The sequence below is a fragment of the Phyllostomus discolor genome, chromosome 7 (genome assembly GCF_004126475.2).
Source record: "Phyllostomus discolor isolate MPI-MPIP mPhyDis1 chromosome 7, mPhyDis1.pri.v3, whole genome shotgun sequence".
NCBI classification, from domain to species: domain Eukaryota; kingdom Metazoa; phylum Chordata; class Mammalia; order Chiroptera; family Phyllostomidae; genus Phyllostomus; species Phyllostomus discolor.
In genome coordinates, this window is record NC_040909.2 from 101,912,016 (window position 1) to 101,936,619 (window position 24,604).

At 38.1% G+C, this 24,604-nt stretch overlaps 1 protein-coding gene across 1 annotated transcript in view; it reads left to right on the forward strand.

Moving 5' to 3' along the window:
• PREX2 (phosphatidylinositol-3,4,5-trisphosphate dependent Rac exchange factor 2) overlaps positions 1–24,604 on the forward strand; it is a 221,529-nt gene that overhangs the window by 35,955 nt on the left and 160,970 nt on the right. Inside the window, 3 exon segments of the mRNA XM_028533661.2 lie at positions 19,749–19,820; positions 21,141–21,263; positions 23,841–23,945. Of these exon segments, the coding sequence (XP_028389462.1) occupies positions 19,749–19,820; positions 21,141–21,263; positions 23,841–23,945 (300 nt within the window).

Here is a 24,604-nt window from a genome sequence, read left to right on the forward strand (position 1 = left end):
AATATTTGTCTTCCTCTTTCTCCAAGTATTTACATACAATTCACACATCCCAAATGCAGGCAAGTTAATAAATGAGTGTTTTCTGCCACACGAACCAATAATTTCTGGGATTAAAAACCTGCTAAGCTGCTCAACTGTAAACATAAGAACCCTTGCAACGAACGTTTAAGAGCCCTAGAGTTTCTGGGTAGGGCTGGTGCTACCTATGGGTGGATCAGTGGTTCTCAAGCCTGGTTGCATATTGGAAGTGGCTGGGAAGCTCAGAAAGTTTGTCTAGATCAGCTTCCCCCAATAACTCTGATGTACATGGCTTAGGGTAAGGCCTAGGCATTGTTTCCTTTGGTTTTTAAACATTCCCCAGGGGGTTGTAATGTGTAGCCAGAGGTAAGAACCATCATTGGCCTTAAGAGGAGAATGTCAGGCATGAATGATATGGTTTCACTGAGTCACCTCCCTCAAGGTCCCCTGCAGCCTAACTAGATCTTGCTACTTGGGGCTGTGGGCCCTGCTGCCTTGGCTTAAGGATGAAATCTTCCAAGAGGTTGCAACACCTCACAGCAATGTGCTAGAATAGAGAGAGTTAAAGCTAGCCTCATTTGTGTGTCTGTGTCTTCCTTAACAAGTACATTTATGGATTCACTGGGCTGTGTGCTTGATTGATATCAGAACGATACTTTATTTCCTAAGAATTTTACAAAGTAGTTATAACTCTAATTTTATCAGGAGAAAATAAGAGTAGAAAGAACTAGTAAGTGGTCGGATTTAAATCCAGGTAGTCAGGTTCTGGAATTCACACGATTAACTTTCATATCAAGGGGTTCAAGGGAAACGCTCATGGTGGGGTGAGGCAAGGAACACAAATGAGCAAAGCTGTTCATGGGCAAACATTTATGAGTGGTGGGGCCTGGGGCACTCAGAGGGGCACCACCCCTCAACTCTAGTCAGTTGCTGCGTGGGAGGTATGTGGCCCCCAGGTAGCCAGGATCTGATTTTTTAAAAGGCAATCTAAATTACCTGAGATTTTTAACATAGATCTTTTCCAACTTCTAAACATAGCAAGCCTCTTTACAAATGACACTATCTTCACTGCTTTTTCATGTTTGTTAAGGAAAGGCCTAGTCAAAGACAGAGTTTCCGAAAAGATAGGGTAAGTAATGGATTAGGCTCTTTGAAAAGGGATCATGGAGATTCTCTTGATGAGGGACTGGTTTTTCCCATAGACAGGGTCTATACTGACCTTCACTCACTGTTTATCTGACACACTCCAGGACAGGTGTAGACTGGTCCTCTGAGGCCAAAGCTAAGCTGCAGGTACAGAGTATCACATTGGTCGGTCTGAGGTAAAATCGAGGACAGCTGCCCGGTTTCCTTGCTGTCTTTGTGGTACAGCAAGGATGAGAGTATCATGATGTCATGATGTCATAGACACAGGTTTTAAAATATACACCCCACCCTCACCCCTGCAGTTTAACATCCTGGTTTTGCTCGGTTTTCATGGATAAATTTCTAATTTTGGTGCTTGTGTATTAATCTCACTGGAGAAGAGTGACAAACATTTCCTTAGTATTTATTTACTCAAGAAGCAGTTCAGCTGAGAAACTTTTAAGAACTTGGAGAAATAGAGTGTTTTATAATTTTATGGGAAATTGTGTAAACTCTGATCAGATTTTGATTCTTTTAAAAACAACTTTGAGATTGAGGGTTTTATAAGCAATTTTTAAGACACGGGTTTCTTCTTTAATTTTCTAATACAGCAAAAAATGGTTTAGACAGCCTCTCTCTGTGTTTTTTTTTTTTTTTGATATGATAGACTACTTCATTCACCACCAGCAGATTATTTATTCTTCTCAAGATCACATGAGACATTCACCATGATATACCACATTATAGTCCATTCCATAAAACACACCTTAGCAAGTTTAAAAGAATAGAAACCATACAATGTCTGCAGTACAGTATTTTGCCAGAAACATCATTGTTAGTGGCAGTATAACCATAGAATCTGAATATTAGCACTTTGATTTAGATGTAGTCAAAAGCTTACTTTCCATAGCCTCTATGGCAGTGGTTCACATTTCATTAATGTGGGTGATTCATCTGAATGAAATAGGAACTGCCTTAGGAACAACACTGAGTTTTTTAGAGGGTATGAGGATTCGTAGCAGGTACCTGCAAAAACCAGAGGCAATGTAATTATTGTTTAGGAAAAATGTCTGCTGAGCACATTTCAATTGTAAATGCTACAGTTATGAACAAACTTCAGTGTTTACTTTAAAAAATGATATTGGAAGATTATGAACTATTTATTTTATGACTTGAACCACTTAAAACTATCTGGCTTAAGTTTGTAATGAGATTTCAGAATGTTTTGATTTTTTGTAATGGTGAGGAAACAATTATTAAAAATGGGTGTAGATTTGTAAATATTTATAGATTGATATTCATCTAAGAATACTGTTTTCTTAAATACAGATAATTTCTCAAATTAATGCCTTGTTTTGGCTATATTTCTGGACCATGTCTGACCGTGAGTCGTACTTTATTAGACCGTGTCCCCTTACTAGATAGTAACATCCATTTGGTCTTCTATGATGATTGAGGAGGATTTTGTGTATAATTTCAGTTTCTGAGAAAAAAAATACTATGGCTTAAAACTACTCTTCGAAATTTTAGAATTTTCAAATTTCAAATTCTATACCTATTGCTTCATTTCTATACCTATTTGAGTACCTTATACAGTACCAATCACCATGAGCATGCTCAAACATGAGATTAAATGTAAAACAATCATTTTATCTAATAAATTCTATTGGCAATCCATTAAGAAAAAAATAAACAGGCCAAAAGATTGGAGGAAATCTTCCTGGAGAAATTGGACTTTGAAGTGTAGGTCCTGAGGCTGGACTGAGTTTATATAGACAGGTGTGTGCAGATGTCATCATTAATAACACTGGTGATTGAAGGGGGAAGTGACTGGGGTCACAGGATGACTTTAGGAAGATGAAGGGCTGAGAGATAGTAGTTAAAAAGATAAATGAAGGTCTGCAGGAATGATGCATAGCACCTATGTGTAACTTTAAACTGATGATGGCTCGCCTACTGTCATCTGGTTCTGGGAGAGTCCATCAGTTAAGGCACAGCATCTAATGCAAAGCCAGGCCTTGTTTTCTTGCGTTCTAAGGCCAAAGACTACATTTACTGTCTCAGAAATATGTCCTACTGGCCATCAGTAGGTGGTCTGGCTGAGATCACCGCTTACAATTTATAGGTGAAAGCCTGAATTAGCACAGCCCAGGAATCATATCATTTGCATTGGACAGATACTGCAATGGCACAGATGCTGTAACAAAAATTCAGTTGTTGGAGTGGCCTTAATATGTTGTTACTGAATGTAGTATTGTAAACTTTGCTTTGTATAATGTGCACTTTTGTCACACAAATTTTTTAGGGAAAAATAAGTGTGCACATTATACACAGGTAGTACTTATTCCTTACCTATATAAATGTTTTTAATTCTTTTATTATGCTTATGTATTAAAGGTATAGCTCTAGAAAGCAATAATGATACCCGTATGCAAAATAATAACCTGGAATACAATAATCAGTTTTGTTTCTAAATATAAATAAATAAGAAGTTGAAATAAAAAATTGAAACAAAAGCTTTTTTTCCCTGAAAGTTTAGCCCCAGCTGGTGGGACTCAGTGAATTGAGTGCCAGCTTGCCAACCAAAGGGTTGCCGGTTTGATTCCCAGTCAGGGCACATGCCTGGGTTGTGGGCCAGGTCCCCAGTTGGGGGCATGCGAGAGACAACCACACATGAATGTTTTTCTCCTTCTCTTTCTCCCTTCTTTCTCTCTAAGTTATATCTTCTTTGTATTCAAGTTTTTACCCATTTAAATACATTTAAAATAAATAAAATCTTTTTTTAAAAGAAAGTTTAGACCAAAAACTGTTTTTCCAAGTGGCCGTACTTACTAGTTTACATTCTCACTAGCAATGAGTGAGAGTTCCAGTCTCACATCCCTGCCAACACTTGGAATTCTGAGTCTTCATAATTTTAGTTCATGGCATTTAGTTAGTGGGCTCTGACTGTCATTTCAATTTGCCCTTTCCTGGTAATTAATGATCTCAAGTACTCTTGCATGTGCTTATTTACGTAAGCTATATCTTTTTGTGTTCAAGATTTTACCCACTTAAAAAATGGAGTTTTTTTGTTTTTATTATTGATTTTATGTATTCTTTATATATTCTACAAAGGGTCCCATGTCAGATAGATGTATTACAGATATTTTTCCCAATCTGTGTCTTGACTGTTTATTTCCTTAATTAGTGATGTTTTGATAGGAGCAAAAGTTTTTTTTCATGATAAAAACTATTGTACATTTTTCTTTTATAATTAGTACTTTTTTTGGTCTTGAAAATATTTGCCTATCCCAAGATTATACATTTTTCTCTTTTGTCTGCAAATTCTGTATTTCTATCTTTTGCATTAAGGTCTGTGGTAAACTATGATTGATTTTTATGTAAGGAAGGAAGTAGGAGTTGGGGTTTGTTTTGTTTATTCCAGATGCGTGTACAGTTCTTCTGGCAATGTCTATTAATAAAATTTCTTTCTCCATTGAATCTAATTGGCATATTAGTAAAAAAATCAATTCACCTGTATATTTGAAGTTATTTATGTACTCTCTCGTGTTTCACAGATTTGTCTGTCCTGTGCCCATGAAGCCTTATCTTGTCTACTGTAGCTTTATAGTAAATCTTGAAATCAGTGTTTATAAGTTTTTTAACTGTTCTGTTTGAGATTGTTTTGTCAATTCTCTTTTGCATTTCCATATAAAAATTCAGAAACAACTGTCAGTTTTTTCAAAGACCCTCCTGATACGTTGATTGAGTTTGTGATAAATCGATAGATCAATGTTGGGAGAAGTGATATCTTTCCCGGATTGAGCCTTCCAACCCATGTACATGGCACATCTCCATTTATTCAGATCTTCTCTGTACGTTTCTGAAGTGTTTTGTAACTTTCAGTGTAGAGATTTTTCACTTCTTTTCTTAGATCATTACTAAGGAATAATGATCATTACTTAGATCATTATCTGATAACTTGATGCAATTGTAAATGATATTATTTTAAGCTTTTATTAAAAAGTTTTATAAAAGTTTTACCTTCCACTCATTTGTTCACCACTGGCTTCAAACATTTTGAATATGGGAACAGCATTTACTTTTTTGCAGGGTTTGGAGACCAGAGGATGTTGAGTTTTCTTTATGTTTACAGCCTAGTTACCTTCACTCCAAGTAACTTTTTTTTCCTGAGTTGTTGTCTTAGTGCCTCCTTAGCACACCTGGCTTCCTGCAATTCAAGAGTTCTCTTTCCATCTTGCTTCCCTGAGCCCAACATTCAGACATGCACTACAGCACACACTTCTCGAGGGCTGAGTTGTTTAACCTCAGTTCTTAATGTGTGGTCCTCAGCTTTCATCGGGTCCTTGCCTTGCACTGGGAGAGTGCTCGTGTGCTCCATTGGGAATCTTTCTCAGCTTTCTTGCTTTGGTCTCCAGTCTTTAGCACACTGCCCTTCAGCACATTCAGCACTTGGTGAAGCCTTGTGGGAAAGAGTTGGCTGGTGCATGTGAACTTGGCTTGTGGCCGGGACTTCTTGGGATTCTAATTTCAGATGTAGTCTTTAAACGTTCTTTACAAGTTGAGCTAATTTCTCTGTAATCTGAGCTATAACATTCATATTCCTTCTATAGCTCCTTCAGGTTTGTAAGCAGCATACCTGTTAATTTCTCACTTATGAAGGGCTCACCACTATCTGGAATTTATTTTGTTTGGATTTTTCACATTACTAGCTCTCTGAGAAATTATTTTTGTCACTTACCTATTTTGTCCTGCTTGTTAGAGTGGAAGCAATGGTGTCTTGAAACTTTCTATATCCCAACTGAAACACAGAAGTTCTGTGTAAAGCTTTTAAAAATATTCACTTAAAATGCATGGAGAAGAGACTAATTTCCTTCATAAAGTTGTTCCAGTGGCTCTTTGTCCTAGTGGAAGCATTCAGTGTCTTACTGGTGATATGGGAACTTACTGGAATGTGTATGCTTATTGGTAATATATTTGTGATACGTGTGAACTTAGGAAGTTGAGAATATTTATAGATAGGTCTTTACCTCATCCAAATCCATTCTATTTAAAGTGTGTGTGGTACTTCCTAGTTTTAAGAGATTTGGAAAATGTCACTAATGCATTTAAAATCATAATGCCAATTTCATGGTAGAAAACAGAGTTTTTTGATCCTTTAGTTAAGAAAAGCAGTAAATATAGTTTGATAACTGGTTAAATATAGTTATATGGCTTTTGAGTTAGGAACTTTGGACCTATGATAGTTAGGGAAGATATGCTGGTCAAGGAACTCACATTTTAACACTGTGTGGAGAACAGTGAACCCTCTGGAGAATGAGTGCTTAGTGTAATTGTTATAATTAACTCTAAAGGTCAGCTGTAACAGAGATTTTTATGCTACTTTTAATTCATTAGTACATTGTTCTTACAAGATTTCTGAAGGCTATTTCAAGGCTTGGGGGATAGATCTTATTTCCTAAACCCTTATAAGTCCCCTTATATTCCTCTAAGTAGTAGTTTTTTCATATAGTAATTTCTGATTAAAACAAAGTGACCCTTTAAGTATCTAAATTCCCCAAACAGCAAAAGATCATTCAGATATGGACAGTTTTGCCAAGTCAAACTAGTGAGTCGTATGTCACCACAAAGACCTTTGCCTGTCCCTGGTATCAGCTGGAACTCGTTAACTGAAAGTAGGTACTCAATTGTCTTGTGTTCTTTAATGTGGCCTTCTTAACTTACATGCTGTAATTAGGATAAGAGGAAAGGGTTTCTGGAGAATTTTCTTCTGTAAGCAATATTCTGTTACAGAAATATAAGGTTACTCAAATTCTGTGCTTTTTATTCAGTTAGGAAAAAAGTACAATCAAACAGAAGAGATTTACTTAATTTCTCTGCTAAAAGATATGAAAACAGTGATATCCTTTCCAAGGCAGGGATAGGAACTTTGGAAATTAAATTTAGAAACTGAGTATAATTTTGTTTTATTTCGGCCCCTGCATGAGGTCTCGTGACCTGACTATTCTAATTGACTTGTGAGGGAGTATGGCTCTAACCATCCAGTCAGTGGTCAGCGTGCTAGTGCTGAGTCCAGCAGGGATTGAACCCAGGCTCCTTCATTTCTTGGCTGTTTGACCTCGGAGATGTTATGGCAGGTCCTCCAATAATGTCGTTTTTGTTTGATGTTGTTTTGTTATAACATTGATGAGAAAAAATTGATTCCAGGGCCAAAAAATTATCTCTGCGGGGTTTGTATCTCCCTACCTCTGTGTGGGTTCTTTTCTGGTCCTTCAGGTTCCTCCCACATCTCAGAGATGTGCATGCGAAGTCAACTGGGTGTCTTCATTGCTCCAGTATTACTGAGTTTGGGTGGCTATGAGAGGCCTGGAATGGAAGGGCACTTGTTCAGGGTGGGTCCCACCTTGCACCCTGAGCTGCCGGGACAGGCTTCGGCCACTGTGACCTTGACGTTGAATAAGCAGGTTGGAAAATTATTATTACTTGTGTTTATAAATCTTTCTTAACTGTATGTCTAGCTCACATTTGTTTCATCGTTTAGTATTTGGGAAGTGTTTGGGTCTTCATTTAGAAGTTTGGGTAATGTTTTTGTGATCAGAAATATGCCTTAAGAACTTAACACTTGTTTCTGTCAGTTAGCCTAAGGTCAAATTGTGGTTTTGTTGTACATGGTTTCCCTTAAATTTGCAAGAACCTGTGGATGATGATGAGGACTAACTGTACTTCTAGGCCCAGTTTCTCCATTGCTGAAATGGAGCTAAGATTACACCTAACTTCACAGGGTTATTGAGGTATTAGTTGAGATCATTTCTGTAGCTGGTGAAAAAAATGAACTCTATCATTTCGCTATAACTTTCATAGAAATAGGAAATTTGAACAGAAACTTTAGTTATTCTGTAGTTGTCTTTCTTGCCTTTTCTGGTCATCTGGCAATGAGTAGTTATTTCACGTCCATTCATTCATATGTGCTGTCATTAACTTAACGATTTAGTGAACGAACATCAAATTGGCTGTGCCTGTCCTTACTGACTTAAGCTGTATTGAAAATTCAACGTTGTTTGTATTTCCTGCCCCTGATAAAAAGGACTGTGTCAATTTACATGAAACATTCTACTTAGTGTAGGTATTGATGTAAGCAATTTCTTGATTTAAATAATGTTTGATATTTTTCTTAAACATTAGCAATCCCTATATAAATATATGTATTATGTTTCTCCTTTCTGAACTGATATACTCTCAAGTATGGACTTGTGGCACTGGGAGGTCTTTATTTATTGACATTACTTTGGAATAAAAAAGGAACCATAAAGTAAGTATGACCACATCTCATTTATTCTTAATTTAATGAAATAGTGCACAGTAGGAAAGCAATTGTTGACATTATTTACTAGTAATATTTTTCATGGCTTCCCTAATTCAGTCAGCAGAACAGAAGGGAACATTTCAATGACAAAGAGGAACATAAAACAGAAGGAATAGCTGTGCAGCTGTTCCTTAACTGCCACTGTAAATAACTTTGAGAAATGGAAATGAGGATACTTTGGATAAGTGTTTAATTGAAATTGTTTGTGTGTGTGTACACTCTGTGCGTATAAAACATTTCTCATTATGGAGGTGGATATTAATGAAATCCGTTTTACCTGATGAGGGATGCAATGTCTCCAATGTCTCTTTCCACTTCTGAGCTTGAATCCTGTTTTCTGTTATCAACACGCTACTATGCTTATTTTTTAAAAAACATAAGCCAAGTCATAACACTTCTCAAAACCCTTCACGATGAGTAAAAGTCAAAGTCCTCATAATGGCCAGTAAAGTCCTGCACTATCTTCTCCCCCTTAGCTCTCTAATTTTGTTCTCTACTCCTTCCACTTCTGTATAAGGTGATGCTATTTTTGGCTCCTAAAGCCCAAACGGTCCTTAATCTTAACTTGCACTCAGATTTTATCATTCATTTATCAAATATTGAATTCTTACTATGTGCACAGCGCTGGCTAATTGTTTTGAGGACAGAGATGGTTAAACTGTCATGTTTGTCTTCAGGGAGCTTCAACTATTGGGGGAAAGGAGTGCATATATGCAATACAAGCAGATACTGAAGAGATGCAATCACGAAGAAGCATACAGGGCATTCCCGAAGCCAGAAGGCAGGGCCATCCCCAGCTTGGGGAGGTAGTGCAGGGCTATAGAGAGGGAGAACAGGACACCTGAGTGACTGTTAAAGAGTGAAAGTGGACCACGTTGGGAGTGGAGGAAGGTCCTCTAGGCAGAGGCACAGTAAGGATACAGGCACTGAGTATGAAAAACGCAAGGAAGGGTGAGCACTGGAAGAAGGTGAGTGTTTTAGGACCACAACCTTAACAGAAGGCAGACCCGATCACCAGCACCTTCAGTGCTCTTTTAATGTCCTCATCTCTTTGGTGTCTTGCCTCTTTGCCCTTGTTTACTATAGAAAGTCATCATCTGCAAAATGTGGACTTAAAATACTTTTAATATTTAATAGTTTATTAGCTAGTGTTGCCTAACATTAGCTGTTAGCTATTTCTTTCTGCCCTGTACCTACGTCGGCTGCATTTGTCCTGTCACTTACGTGTGCACCTTCATGGGATGAGCACTCTCGGTGCTTTTCCTCCAGCCCTGTCCCACGCTAGTGAATGGCACCAGTGTTTACTTAGTGTTCAGGCCAAAAAGGTAACAGGCAACCTTGGCTTTCTCTCATTCTCTCACAATCTCTGTCCAGTCCATCAGTAAGTCCTGCCAGCAACCGCTTCAACATGTACGCAGATTCTGACTGCGTCTCCTCACCTCAGCTGAGGAAACCCAGTTGGTCTTCTCCATAGTCACTCCTCCACACAATAGCCGTGGTGGGCTAGAGACCCAGTCCTCTGCTTATAGCCCTTCAAGGGCTTCCCGTCACCCTGGGAATAAAATGCCAGCTCCTTGCCGTGACCCCTCTGTGACAGGCCCCTTTATGCCAACCACTTCTCCCACGCCTCTCCTCCTCCCTTAACCCCCTTTGTCCACTCAGCCCTGCCTTTGGGCCACCTCTGTTTCATTTGCACCTGCTGTTGTTTCTGCCTACCCTTCCTGCCCAGATAATTCCACCCTCACTCTCTCAGCTCCCTAAGGCTTTTCTTTAAATCATTCCTCATCAGAGATTTCTTCCCCAGCTGTCAGGTCATCACTCTTCCCATTAGTTCGTTTCATTATTCTCCACCATACCACCATCACCTGAAGCTGAATTTGAAATTGTGTTCAGTGGTTTGTCTTTAGAATGTCTACTCTCTGTAAGAATTGGCCTGTTTATCAGTACCTGCTTAGTGCCTACAGCAGAGCCAGGCATGGAGTGACTATCTCCTCATCTCATTGACCATGACAATGACTGTGAGGGTTTTGTTCTTTTCCATCTGGGGACAAGAAGTAAGTCATGCTGATTCTTCAGGATGTAGACATTAGTTTCCAATGGGATGCCCACTCTCCATTCAGTCAGGATACAATGTTGAATGTAGAAGTCTGCAATTCAGGTCCTGCCATTATTCTTTGTATTCTTTGATCAGAATGTGCAGTTTTACAGTTGGCATGGGGGAGACAGGTCAGTCACAGTTTGCTGGGCCTCTGAGCTCTGTGTCCTCAGCCTCCCAGTTGTCCCAGAGGCAGTTCTGACCAAGCCGGAGCAGGAAGAGGATGCCTGGCCACCTGCGAGGCCACATCTGCGATTAGTTTTGCTGTCTTGAATGGAGCATTCTGGGATGAGAGAGCTTCAGGCTCATTAAAATCTGCTTTCACATTGCACTATAAAACTGGGATTCTACCTGATTTCTGATTTTTATTCCAGTTCATTTTCTGGGGTGGAACCTAAATCTTACTGCTTTTGTAGGAGGCCGTGACAACAACAACTATTCTGTTTAGATTCCACTTTCTTTCTTCTCCTCGTTTCCCCTCAAGTAGTATCTATTTGGGTCACTTTCACCTCCATGACACTGCACCATATACCCCCATCTTCATGAATACTGTCACCACTACCTGAAGTCTGCTTGCTGAGGTGCTTAGGGATTCCAGACCCTCTTACCCCCAAATATTGGGCCTAGTTCTGATCAGGTTTTAAGTTTACCATTCAGTTTATCCTTTATATGACACATTTTCAAGCTCCAAGTCTTGCAAATAATTGCCCTAAACCATGTTAGTTATCTGTACTCAGCCCAGGGACAATTTCACGCACATCCCTGAAAGGCTGCTTATTGGGAGGACTTGGGATGATGCAGGTCCTCTGATACCAAGACCTTTTGATATTAGATGATATTGTCATTTTTCAGAAGTTGAGCAACTCTCTTGACTCTTTGTGATTATATAACAGAACTCAAAGTTTGAACATTAGCTTTTCTTTTGTTTATTTCACATGACCCAGACAGAAGACATGCATGAAATAGTTTTTAGCTTCCATAGCTTTTTTTTTCTGGAAGGCAAGTTTTCTTCTTTACCTGCACCCAGCTTACCTCATGAATATTCAGCTGTTGACAGAGCTGCAAGCCAATATTCATGGAAATGAACTCATTAATAGGATTTTGCTGGCTCCTATTTGATTTATTAAGTATGTAGAAGTACTTATATTTCATATTTTATTTTCTTCTCAGTTTTTGAAACAATAAAATTGTTGCTAATAATTGTTAGCCCAGATTTGCAATTGAGTTTATTTATTTTTTCTCATATTTCTTGAATATATAGCAGATGCTTCCATATATTTGCCTTCTTGCAGATTGTTGATATAATTTTTACAAAGAACCTTATAAATAAAAATTATGAATGGCTTAAAAACAGCTTCAAAAATTTTACATATTTATATATACACAATACCTATACCTCTTATTAATGCATTGACTGTAACTGGATGTTGCAAAAAAGAATGATTCTCCTCCTTGCAGGTCTTCCTTCAGAAATGAAGTGTGCAGTTGTTTAGTAAAAATAACATCTAGCAAGTATATTTGGTAATGTCAAATAAAATAGAAAAAGTAGTAATAATAGCAAATGTTATATTTTAGTCCTTGATGTGCCACTTGCTTTACATATATTGATCAGTTAATTTTTAGAACAAGGCTGCAATAGCAGATATAATATTCCTCTCATTTGACAAAATGGAGACTGTGCCTCAGAGCGGCAGTAACTTCTGAGATATCCCATGTTTAGTAATTGGCAGAGTTGGGATTTGAACCTAGGCACATGGGCTTCAGAATTGAAGCTCTTAACCACTTCACATTCTTGTCTTCTGTTATATTTTTCCAAAGTGTATAGACTCAGCTGCCTATTGTCTCAACACCTGTGCATTCTTTCCTCACTTAAAGTACCACCTGTTTTAAATACTAAATTCTCTCTTATTCAGGATGTTTTCTGGACTCTCTTCCGTTGCATTGATCTATTTGTCTATGTTAGCCCAACATTGTTTTCATTACTACACATTACTTCCTGTTAGCAATGGAGTTCAAATACAATGGAAAGGAAAGGAAAAAATTGCAGGCTAAGGATTGGATAGAATATTTGGGCATGAGGAAAGAGACGGCAATATGCTGAGTCAGAAGGGGAGCAGGGTGTTGACAGAAAAGTTGTATGTGCTTTGAGGATGAGAGTGGACAGTTTCAGGAATCAGGTTTTAAAGAAACAATAACACAGACATATAAATTCTTAATAAAAAGTTCTTTATATTAGTTGAAACAAGTATGTATGATGAAGCAAATTTGAAAATCTTTTTTCTCTCTCTCATGGGGTTGCACAGTGAGAAAAATGTGTGAGAAGAAAGAGGGCAGTGGATCCAGGAAGAGACAAATCTTCGAATCCCCATGTTGGCATCCTCGATTCATGTCTCTATGCTGTTTTCTAGCTTTACATACTTTTCCTCCCCCCACTGTTACGTCTCCTTTTCATGGGAACTGAATTCTTGAATACCAACTTCAACAGGAATAGTGTTCTGCATTTTGAATTCGGGAAATGACCAGTTTCCTGTGCCAGAGAAAAAATTTTGCTTGAGAATATTATCTATGTTATGTGCTTTGTACTTCCCGCTTAGCCTTCTCTGTCATTGTGCTGTGTTTTCTGTTATCTGATATCAAACGTAAATTCCTGAGCAGCACAATATGAATGAAGTATTATATTGGAGACACAATGGCCTACTGGCCTCTCTGTGTAAATATTTGTATAATATTTAAAAATACATCAATTTACCAGACATCTTATTAAGGAAAAACTGTTACAAGTATGTTCATGTAAGCTCCTGAACTGCCTTTTAGAAATCCATTTATCCCCTAAAGATCACTAAGTGATACCATGAAACATACTTTGATTTGAAATGCCACCAGAAATTGTGGAATATTTGAAATACATTTATATTTTGGTATAATGCTGAACTGTATTTCCTTGTTTTTTTGCACTGACATTTGCAGTGATGGTGCAAAAGCAATAGTGTGTAACCCTGTTGGTGCTTTAGTGTGAATCAAGGCATGGCACCAAACTGTGCTAGTGGTCACCGTACACTTCACTGTCATGGGGTGGTGGGGGGAGGCAGCCAGCATCACTTAAGAATATATTTGATAAAGCTGTAAAAATGATTAATTTTATTTAATCTTGGCTCTTGAGCATTTGTCTTTTTATTATTCTGTGTGATGAAATGGGAAGTACACCTAAGTACTTCTGCTGCTTGTTCAAATATGACGGTTGTGTCTAGGGAAAGGATTTGTGTGATTGAGTTGCTATGGAACGTCGTATTGACTTGAAGTAACAACTGTGAGGCAAACTGTGGTTTCAGTGTCAGGGCAGTGAGGTATTTCACAGATACTTTCTCAAAAGAAAATGAAGTGAGCCTGTCACTTGAAGGAGAACAACTGAAAATATTTGTTGATGATGATACAATTCAGGCTTGCAAGTGAATTGCATTTAGAATTTTGGAGAATTTATGTCAATGATTGTGAGCTTGACAATTTCCTAATAAAGAGTTTCCTAATGAGTTGGGTATTGATACTAACTAATGGGATGTGGATTTTTTGATAATGTATAATGAAATATGTCAATATTTCAAATATTTGCATAACTTAATCAATGTGGAAAAAGTTTGCAAAACCACACATTGATAAAAGACTCCTTTAAATTGCAAGATAGATCAATGGGTTTTAATGGAACATAGTATAAAAAATTCACTGGTACGGTTTCAGATTCTATTTCATGGCTGACTTCCTGCAGCTCATGCATGTGCCCTGACTGGGAATCGAACTGATGACCCTTTGGTTTGCAGGCCAGTACTCGATACATTGAGCCACACCAGCCAGGTTAGAATTCAACTATTTTTTATTAATGTAGATGTTAAAGAACTTTTTAATTATATGAAACAGTATCATATTTCTTGCTAAATTATTTTAGAAAAAGATATCTATTTTTCATAAAAATATGTTATATATAATTAACATATAATGGGTTTGTAATTTGTTTTTAATAAATTTATAAATAAATTAATTTATTGGATAGAAATATAATTTTTTCTTAGTTTTAATTTCTAATGTGTTAAACATTGATAGATGTAATGTACATAAATAAAAGCTCTGTGTGGTTCTCCATAATTTTTAAAAGCATAAAGCAATCCTGAGACATTTAAGAACCACTGCCAAGAACAATGCCTGGCTCATAGTATAAACATTGCTGAATTTTTTTCCAATAGTTTGTTGTTAATACGTAGTTAAGTTGACAGATTAATATTAGCACCACGGTATGTGTGTCTCTTAATTTTTTTCATGTTAAGGGAAACATTCCTACTGAAAAAATGGGTATCAATAGATGTTTGGGGAAGGCTGAATTCCAGAAGACTGGAGAGGTTAGAAAAGCTTTACTGAAGCTGTCTTAAAGGAACATAATATGTGATGTGAGGGATGACTTGGGATAGTATTATTTAAGTTAAAAAAGCTGTTCTGTGGCAATGGCTCCATTTTCACATCCTCTATTTTGCTCTCTACCCATTCCCTTGGGAACTGTTCTGGTCAAAGTCACCAGTGACTGACCTCTGTATTGTCAAGTCATGTATGTGTTTATAAGTTACTTGATTTCTCAGCACTGTTGAAGCGGTCGACCACTCTCTCTTTTCGGAAACCCTCTCTACTATTGGCTTTTATGATACCACATTCTGGGTTTACTCCTACCTTATTGGCTCCTTTGGTTTCTCTTCTTCTGCTGGACCTCAAAATGGTGGAGTGCCCCGATGTTCTGTCCTGGGGCCTTTGTCTTCTCCGTCTGTATTCTCTCTCCAGTGGCCTGGGGCAGTCGTCTCCCCTCTTTATGTATACTTTCCCTGTGTTATACCTTTGTGCCAGTGATCCTCACCTCTACCGTTAGCTCTGCTCTCTCCTCAGGACCTCAGATTGGTACGGTTAACTCCCTATTTGAGATCTCTACATTAGTGTCTGATAGTCTTCTCAGACTCAACATTGCCAGAGCACATTTTGCTTCTCATACGCCCCCCAAAATGGTAGCATTACCAACCAGTTGTTCAAGACAAACCCAGATGACAAGTCTTTTTCATTTATTAGGACTTTGTTTTTCTTTCAGGAAGTCACAATGAAATGACATTCTAAAGAGTTTTGATGTGTTAACACTGTTTGAAATTCAAGAGGTAAAAGGAAAATATTTACCCTTATTTTTTCCATTTATTTTCATGAAATGAGTATACAATTTCCACAATAGTGTGACCCCTCTTAAATTTTTTCCTTTTTCAACCTTTATATGTAAAATTTACCCATCTCTATCTATAATAAATAGTCACATTTTAAGATGATTATTTTAATTTTCTGAATGTAGAATATTTGTAGGGGTAATAAAGTTTACTTGCCTGTACAATATTGTGAAATTCAGATTAGCATCAGATTCCTAGAATTAAAAGTATAGACAGTTAACATCTGTGGGACTTCTGAGAGATCTACTCTGTGTGCTTGACAAATGAAAAAAGTGCGGAGGACAAAAATGAGTTGAGAGGGATCACTGAGCACACCGAAATGGGGAAATTAGCAGGTGTATCCCGAGCTGTCAGTGACGCAAGTGGACAGACAAGGGGAGAGGGGACTGCTGTCATCTCCTTTTTGTACCTCAATGAGTTTTTTTCCTTTTTTTTTATTCCTTGGTAGCAAATTTGACTTTTTTTTTGCTTTCTTAAACTTTAATTAATATACAGAATTTGGTGTATTTTACCAAACACTTGAGAGGAGGAAACGATACATAGAGCAAGTTGAAGAGTTCTGCTCTCTGAGCAGGAAAAGGGCTGCTGTGACTACAGTGATCTCTGGAATACATTGGACAGAATCATGTTAGGGGAATGCTGGCACGGGAGGACATGCTGACACGCCTGACAGCTGAAAGGCACCTGGAGGGGCACCTGTGAGCCCCACTGCTTCCATACATGACTTAGTCTCTCTTAACTGACTCACCTGTCTCTGTGCCTCCGCAGTCTTCAGAGATTATTAAGACCTGTCTACCCCCAGACTATTTTTCATTATTGGGGGAGGGCAGGGTCCTCTGGTGGGGCATTAGCAATTTCAAGTGGCTGAGTGAGAGGATGCTCTACATAGAATTTGACAGAGTTGAAAGTCAAGGTGAAATAATAAACTCACTTTTTGCATTTGAACTCATTTGTTTCTCAAAGTCTGTTTTTTCAGACTTTGGAAGAATAAAGAAATGGTCATAAAAATGTGGTCTGTAGACCAACTGCATCAGAATGCCGATTTGCATTCAAGGGAGGTTGCTTAAAATGCAGATTTCTGGGTCCTAAACCAGTCAGCTGAGTCAGACCTTCTGGGGGTAGGCCGGGGAATCTGCATTTAGAAGAAACTTTCCAAATCTTATACACAATAAAAGGTTTGAGAACCACTAGCATTAAAAGCTATTTTCCGGTGCTTATTTTCCATATAGTTATAGTAAAATGAAGGTGATCTGATTCTGATGAAATTCCGGAGTGGCAAGGATGACTGAATGCAGGCACAAACAGCATGGTCACCCCTCCCATGGCTTCATGACCACGGTATGGATGCCTGCTTGTTTGCAGTGAGACAGACCGAGGCCCTAATTTCCAGAGTCTGAATGGGCTGCTCAGATACTGGCTGGTAAAGGAGGGTTCTCAAATTGTTATTTATCAAGGAAGACTTACACATTTTGTAAAAAATGTCAGCCAGTTTTTATAAGTTGGCACTCTCAACAGACTATCCCAAATCTGTCTTGATTGTTGTATAAAATGAGGCTTTTGGGAAACATAGATAGTTGGTCAGAAATGCTAGTAAGTTCCAGGTTTTCTTCCATTTCCAGTTAAGCAAAAAGTTCCACATTGTCAGAGGATAAGAAGATAAAGTCAGATAAAGATATAGTTTACTTTCTTAGTTTATATTTCCCCTTCTAACTCATATTTGATTCACTTTTACTACCTCCTTACTTTAAATTATTGGTTTCAGGATGTGACTGAATTCAGTTTATGAAGAAAAGGTTTATAAATCTAGACTGGAAGTTGAAGCTTTGCTTGCATGAGAGGTTACCTGTTTACTGTGTGGTCAGTACTGAAATGTAAACCAGGCAACCAAACGACCCATGTTATTTAAGACTAAATGGAAAGGGCTAAAGAGCATTTTTGGTGCGAGTATGTGGAAAAGTATTTAAGAAAGACAAAACTAAAATTAAACACACTAATAATAATTAAAATGGGCTGTTAAAGTCAGAAAATCCAAAACCTATGTTTCCATTGCTAATTAACTGTAATTTTCAAAAATAGTTCAAGAAATTGTATCAGGTTTTTTAAATAAAAATTTAAGGTAACATCCAATATGTTCTTACTCATTTTATCTACTTCAGCTGAGTTATTTTATTCTATTGAAGCTGTTAGTACTGATGTAGCTTTGCGGTTATAGAATATGAAACATGAATTGGTTGAATAGGGAATAAAAATGGTGCTGAAGCTAAAGTTAGGAGTCAGGACTTGTGGCTCATTTATTTTGTTTCTTTCAAGTAGTCTTGTTTTCTTTTTACGAAAGTTGTCACATGCTCACAGTCCAATAGTCTAAAAATGAGGAAGCACACAAAGGTCGCTTTCCGACTACCTGGAGGTAACCCCTGCTTGGGTTTTGGTATATGCTACATGTTTTTCTCAGGATGTGTGTATACTGACATTACACATGTGTATATAAGTACATATACTGGTATGTATGTGTATATATGTATGTGTGTACATATATGTACATGCATATCAAGTATGCCACTTCGTAAATTTTTTTTACCAAACCTTGGAGGCAACTGTTTCATACACACATATGTATATGTAATTTTATAGCATTCCATTTATTATTATACTTTTTCAATGTGTTCTAAAATCTGAATGTATGAAAGAAATCAAATGACTCCCTAACTGGTATCCATTTATGTTATTTCTGATGTTTCTACTTCAGTGTAATGAATACACTGGAACCCCTTGTCTGACTATTTTCTTAGGATAAATTTCTAGAGAATTAAATTTGCTGAGTTAAAGGGAATGCCCATTTAAAAACTTGAGATATGTTGTCAGGTTGTTCTCAGAAATGCACTATTTTATACTCTTACTGGCAATTTCTTGAGGGTGATAATTTTGGAACATTATGACCAGTCCTGGGTTTTGTTAATCTGCTAAATGCTTATTATGCCAGAAATGGGTGCATTACTTTGTTGGATACAGTATCCAGAAGTTCTTTGGAGCTTCTGTGTGCCCTGGGGAGTGGTGCTCTGCTCAGTTATACGCTCACTTGGCAGGCAGTGGGGAGAGTCCTTCAGACAGACAAGGGAAAGAGTGGACTCACCTGGGCACTAGTCAATAGACACTACTTTGAAGTCACAGATTAACTTTGCTGGATGGAAAGTCTCTTCTCCTTTCCTGTCTAAATGTTTTCTTTTAAGGCCCAATATAAATAACTCATTCCACTTTTTTTTTTCCTTTTCAGAAATAATAGCTTATTTAGCAATAGGTCAAAGCTCAATGATCATCCAGACAAGTCCAGATCTTTGAAATGCTGATGAACTTATTGGTCTACCATAGGTCGGAGCTGATCCCAGAAATGTAAATTCTGGCTCCCTAAAATGTGGGGGAGTCGAGATACAAAGGGAAGGGATATCTTTCCATCTCTTTTTGAGGAGTCACTTTCTCTTCCCCTGCCTCCCTCTCTCAGGATCTCTCAATTCAAAAGAGGATAATTCAGAATTTCTGGCCCTTTTGTTTTTTATTAGAAATTCCACTTTTTTTATTAGACTTTGTTTGGTCTTTTGTGCTTCCTAAGACTTAGAAGTTTAGGAAACAGCTGATTCCAAATGTTTATCCCAGAACTTCAAGTCTCCAGTGGGTAAATTTAATTCATGTATGTGATCCCTTGTGGCCCTGGCCCAAAACTGTAATGGAAATATGATTCCCAGGTAGGAGCAGCAATGCATAAGGAATCCCCCATTTACAATAAAACTATTATATTCAACAATTATTGGATTTTTAAACTTTGGTTTGTTATAAAAACTTTAATTTAAGTTGGACCAACACAGTTATTTTATTAACTTAATGTAACCTGTATAATATCTTTTCTTGTTCCATGCAGGCATTCTTACACCGAATGAACCAGTGGGCAGCATCAAAAGTTGACAAAAATGTCACAGAGGAAACAGTGAAGGTGAGGAGGTACAGTCGGCTCTCAGGCCAGACTTGGGTCTTCCCTAGCTAAAATTCCATCTGGAGGAGGTTTCTTCAGTCTCAGTATAAGTTCTTGTGCCATTCACTTGTGTGGGCGAAGATTAGAAAAAGGAAAGCCAGAGTTTGGGAAAAAGACTGGGGATTTAAGAGGATGGAGTAGGAGACATAGTAGAGAGTTTCTTTTTTGCCAGTGGTTTGAGAAAGTTCAAAAAGAGAGAGAAAAATAAACTCAAGACCAAGAACCTTAGTGTCTGTGAGAGGCAGGGTGCTGAGCTCTGTGTCAGACGATTGCTGGAGGTGGCTCAGGAAGACAGGATGGGAGCAGATGCGGCTTCCAGCCTCTAATCACTAAGGAACAGATGATTTGGATGGTCCATTGGTGCAGAAAAGAGAGTCTGCATAATATCTGCAACTCAGAAACAAAAGTATAAGCATTTCTTTTTAAACTTCAGGGAAGGGTGATTTTGAAGAGCTTTGGGGAAAAAGGATGGGAAATGAAGATGAATTTTTCTGTAGTCATTGTTACTCAGTTAGGTTGCATAAATCATCATTAATACTTATTTTTGATGCTAACCTGCTATTTTACTTTACTGAAAATAAAAACTTTCCAAGGAATATATAGGCTCTCCTTGCTTTATTTCCCTGTAAATTCAATACTAACTTTTAAATTCTCCTACCATTTAGTTTGCATGCTTTTGGTTGCAAAAGACACCTATTATTCAAATTGACTTGAAGATACTTTGGTTCTCATATTAGGAGCTCCAGACAGAAGAGCAGATTCAGGACTGGTGTCTCAGGGAAGTTAATACAATTGCCAGGTTCTTTCTAGCTCTTGCCTGCTCCATTGAGCTTATCAGCTTTGCCCCTGGACTGGCTCTTCCCATAACTGCAAAATGATCCAAGAACTGTCCAGACAAAAGCATCTTTCCAGAGGTGGAAAGAGCTGTCCATTCCAGGATGCTCTTCTTAGGATCAAAGAGCCTGCCAGTCAATCTGCCTGCCCTGTTTTACCTGCAGGCCATTCTTGTTAATGGGGTTGGACCACCATGCTTGGTGGATTCAGTCATTCAGGCTTTCCTGAGAGCCAGGAATAGGTCCTGGTTTTCAACGCTGTGTGGGAGTGGAGAGGATGTCCAGACAAAATTGGTACTCTGCCTGCTGGGTGGGAGGAAGGAATGGATTAGGGATAGATAGCTACCCACTGAAGTTTTCAGCTTGGAAGAGAATACTATACTTGCATAGATTTCTTTTTTTAAATTGTTTCACTATTGCACTTACTGACACATTCATTTATTTACAGATACTGTTCTCAAACATTGAAGATATCCTTGCAGTACATAAGGAATTCTTACAAGTTGTGGAAGAATGCTTACATCCTGAACCTAGTGCTCAGCAAGAAGTGGGAACCTGCTTTCTTCACTTTGTAGGATAAATTTCTGTTTATTTTAAAAGCTCTTTCCGCCTACATTCGAGGGTTTAGCTTTTGGCCTAGTGGGATGTGGGAATTCAGCATTAGAAGTAAAATCTGACACCAAAAGTTTGGGGTCTTTTAAGGCCAATGAAATCTTCCAGTTGGAGCCAGAAAATGGGAGAACGCCTCACATCATCCATTTTATTCAGTGACGAATAAACAGCCTTTTCTTTTTCCCAACAAGTTAGTTCTTCGCATCCTCTGTAGCTTTGAATTCTAATGAATATTCAGGCTGTTCATAATGAATGGATTTTTATGTTTCTCTCAAACATAGAGCATTACTCTCTTGAGGCAGAAAATTCTTATTCTTTTAATGGCTTGAGGAGCCTTTGATTAGTCAAAACGTTCCCTTGTTAATCAACTGGTGACAAACCTGGAGGTGTGCACACCCGGTCCCCCGAGGCGCACATGTGTCTGTGTCTGGATCTTCCTACAGGATGGTGTCTGAGAAGGGTGTGCTGAGCAGTGCACAAGAATAAGTCAGGACTTATCTGCTTCACATTATACCTCAGGCTCCTATGGTCATTTTTATCGCTTTGGACACAATAGCTGAAAAAAAATTATGCAATTGATTTGCAAAGTGAAAAGCCACCTGTATGGTGAAAATTGTTTTCAGAACTAAAAGATATTTATCTCAAAAAAGTGCTATTTATGCCATTCCACTGATTCTAATTTTCAGAATAATAATTTGAATCCATATTTATCAAAATATGATAGCCCTGGCCAGTGTGGCTCACTTGGTTGGAGTGTCATCCCTTAAATCAAAGAAAGGTTGATGGTTTGGTTCCTGGTCAGGGTACATGCCCGGGTTTTAGGTTCAGTCCCCAGTTGAGGCACGTGGAGAGGCAACTGATGGATGTTCCTCTCTCACATTGATGTTTCTTTCCCTCTCTCTCTTCCTCCTTCCCTCTCCCTCTAAAATCAGCAAGCATGTCCTCAGGTGAGGATTAAAAATATACTACACAATTAATGTTTTATTAAAAAATATGTAAGAGTATTTTTTATCAATTTTTGTTTATTTTGAATTTCTATTTAGTCTTTTATAAAGGTCACTACGTGGTTTCTAAATCTGTATGTAGTGAGCAGTCTCTGTATATGTTACTTTTGCAATCAGAAAATATTTCATAAAGATAATTATATTAACACATTGTTTGCGGGTAGTTTTTATCGCGCACTCTACTACCCATCAAGGTAAAATGTATAAATATGTTTCCCGCATACAGTGTGTTAAACAGAGAGGCTCTTTGGATGGAGGAAGATGAACTGTGCTTTCCTTGGGTATGGCTGGAAGCCAGGCGTGTTTAGTCCACTGAATGCAGACCATTCGCTTTCATGAGAGAATTCTAGTGTTCTGCCAGCTGGAGTGGTTGCTATCTCAGCTTAGGGCTGTGCTTGGGAATCTTCCACCCTGACATCCATTTCCTCTGTAACACACTATCAATCTGTCATCCATGTATTTAGCTAAACTATTTCTTAAGTTTGTTTTATTCTGGCTCATATCATCTCTTAAAATAAGTAATTCAATATATTTCCTACTGGCTGTATAACATACACTCTGTTTCTTTCTGCATGTCTCTAAAATTTCAGGGGACACACTTCTGTTCTAATATTTGATCAATATACTTTCTGTCTTCCTCCTTGATTGGTACTTCTCTGATAGATATTGACCATAAATATTTAGAGAAAGTCTCACAGATGGAGGAAAGCTGAGAGATCATAATGGCAAAATTCCTCCTGTTTTGAAAGTATCCTGTCTACAGTATCTGTGAAAGTTGTTTATTTATTTTTTTTACTTGATCACTTGTAGTGACAGCTTTAATTGTTAGCAAATCTTTATATTAATCCCTGGCCATCACTCCCTTGCAATTTCCACTGATTGTTTCCAGTTTTGTATTTTGGAGTTACGTAAAGTTGTAAATTCTTACAATATGACAGCTATTAAAATGTAGCTAACATTTTCTTATTTTTGTAAACTAACATTGTATCTTTCTGAAATGACCTCTCCTATGTAGTGGCTTCCTGGCCTTATTCACCTGTGGATGAATATTCTTCTGATTTTCAGTGTTTGTCTTAAGCACAGCCCAGCTCGGCGCCTGTGAACTGCAGGACACTGTGTTTCTGGAGTTCTGCAGAAACTGGCGCACACATTTCCCTGTACCTAACGTACTTTCTTCCTCTCCCTGCCTGGGAATCATGGACCCCTCTCTCTGGACCCTGCTCTGACGTTACTTCCCTTTTAAAACTGCATCTGAGTGCTCTCAGCAAAGCTAAGGGCTCTCTTTTCTCTAAGTTGTTTCCACGTGGTTCATTTACGTATTGTTGCACACATCATATTGGATGATAATTAATGTGTGTAGCGTCTTTCCAACACTATTCTTTATGGATCAGGGGAAAGAAATGTATATACATACATACGGCATAGTTTGTAAAATATAGTAAACACTTAATAAAGTTGGTTCATAAACATCACATGGGTTAATATTTCAAAGTGGCTAATAAAATAACTCTCATTCTTACTTGAATTTGCAGAAAGACAAGTTCCGTATCTATGACGAATATTGCAGTAACCATGAAAAGGCACAAAAATTGCTTCTTGAACTTAACAAAATTAGAACCATCCGGACATTCCTTTTGGTAAGAGTATTATGTGTTACCATGTGCTGCTATTTGCTGGTAGGCCCACCAAGCACCGAGGAACAGCATCATTGTGGTGTAGAAACCACTGTGGGGCGGCTCCTTGAACATACCCAGCCTAGGAAGCTAGAGTCCTTCAATAGTGTAGGAAGTGAGAGTTGGGAGAGGCCAGTAGTGGGGACACACTGATAATGCCCTTTCCTGGTTGATTCTGTGTTGTCTGTGAATCCCACAGGTTCCTAGTGACCAAACTGTGGAGTGGAATAACCGTCCCCATGATCAAGTTTTAGAACATTTTCATTACCCCCCAAAGTCCTTCATTCCTGTTTATAGTCCATCTCCTCTCCCAGCAATCGTTGATTTGCTTTCTGTCTCTGGAGATTTGCCTTTTCTGGAGGTTTCGTATCAATGAAATCACACAAAGTATACTTTTTTGTGCCTGGCTTCTTTTACTGAGTAAAAGGTTTTTGAGTTTCATCCTTTTTATAGTATGTATCTATATTCCACTCAAATTTATTGCTGAATACTATTGCACTGGGTGGCTGTACCATTTTGTGTAGCCACTGCCAGATATGAACATTGGGTCAGCAAGTGACTATGACAATGGTGGACCTTATGGTGCTGCCTATGAAAGCTCATTTCAGAGAGAGAGATTTGTT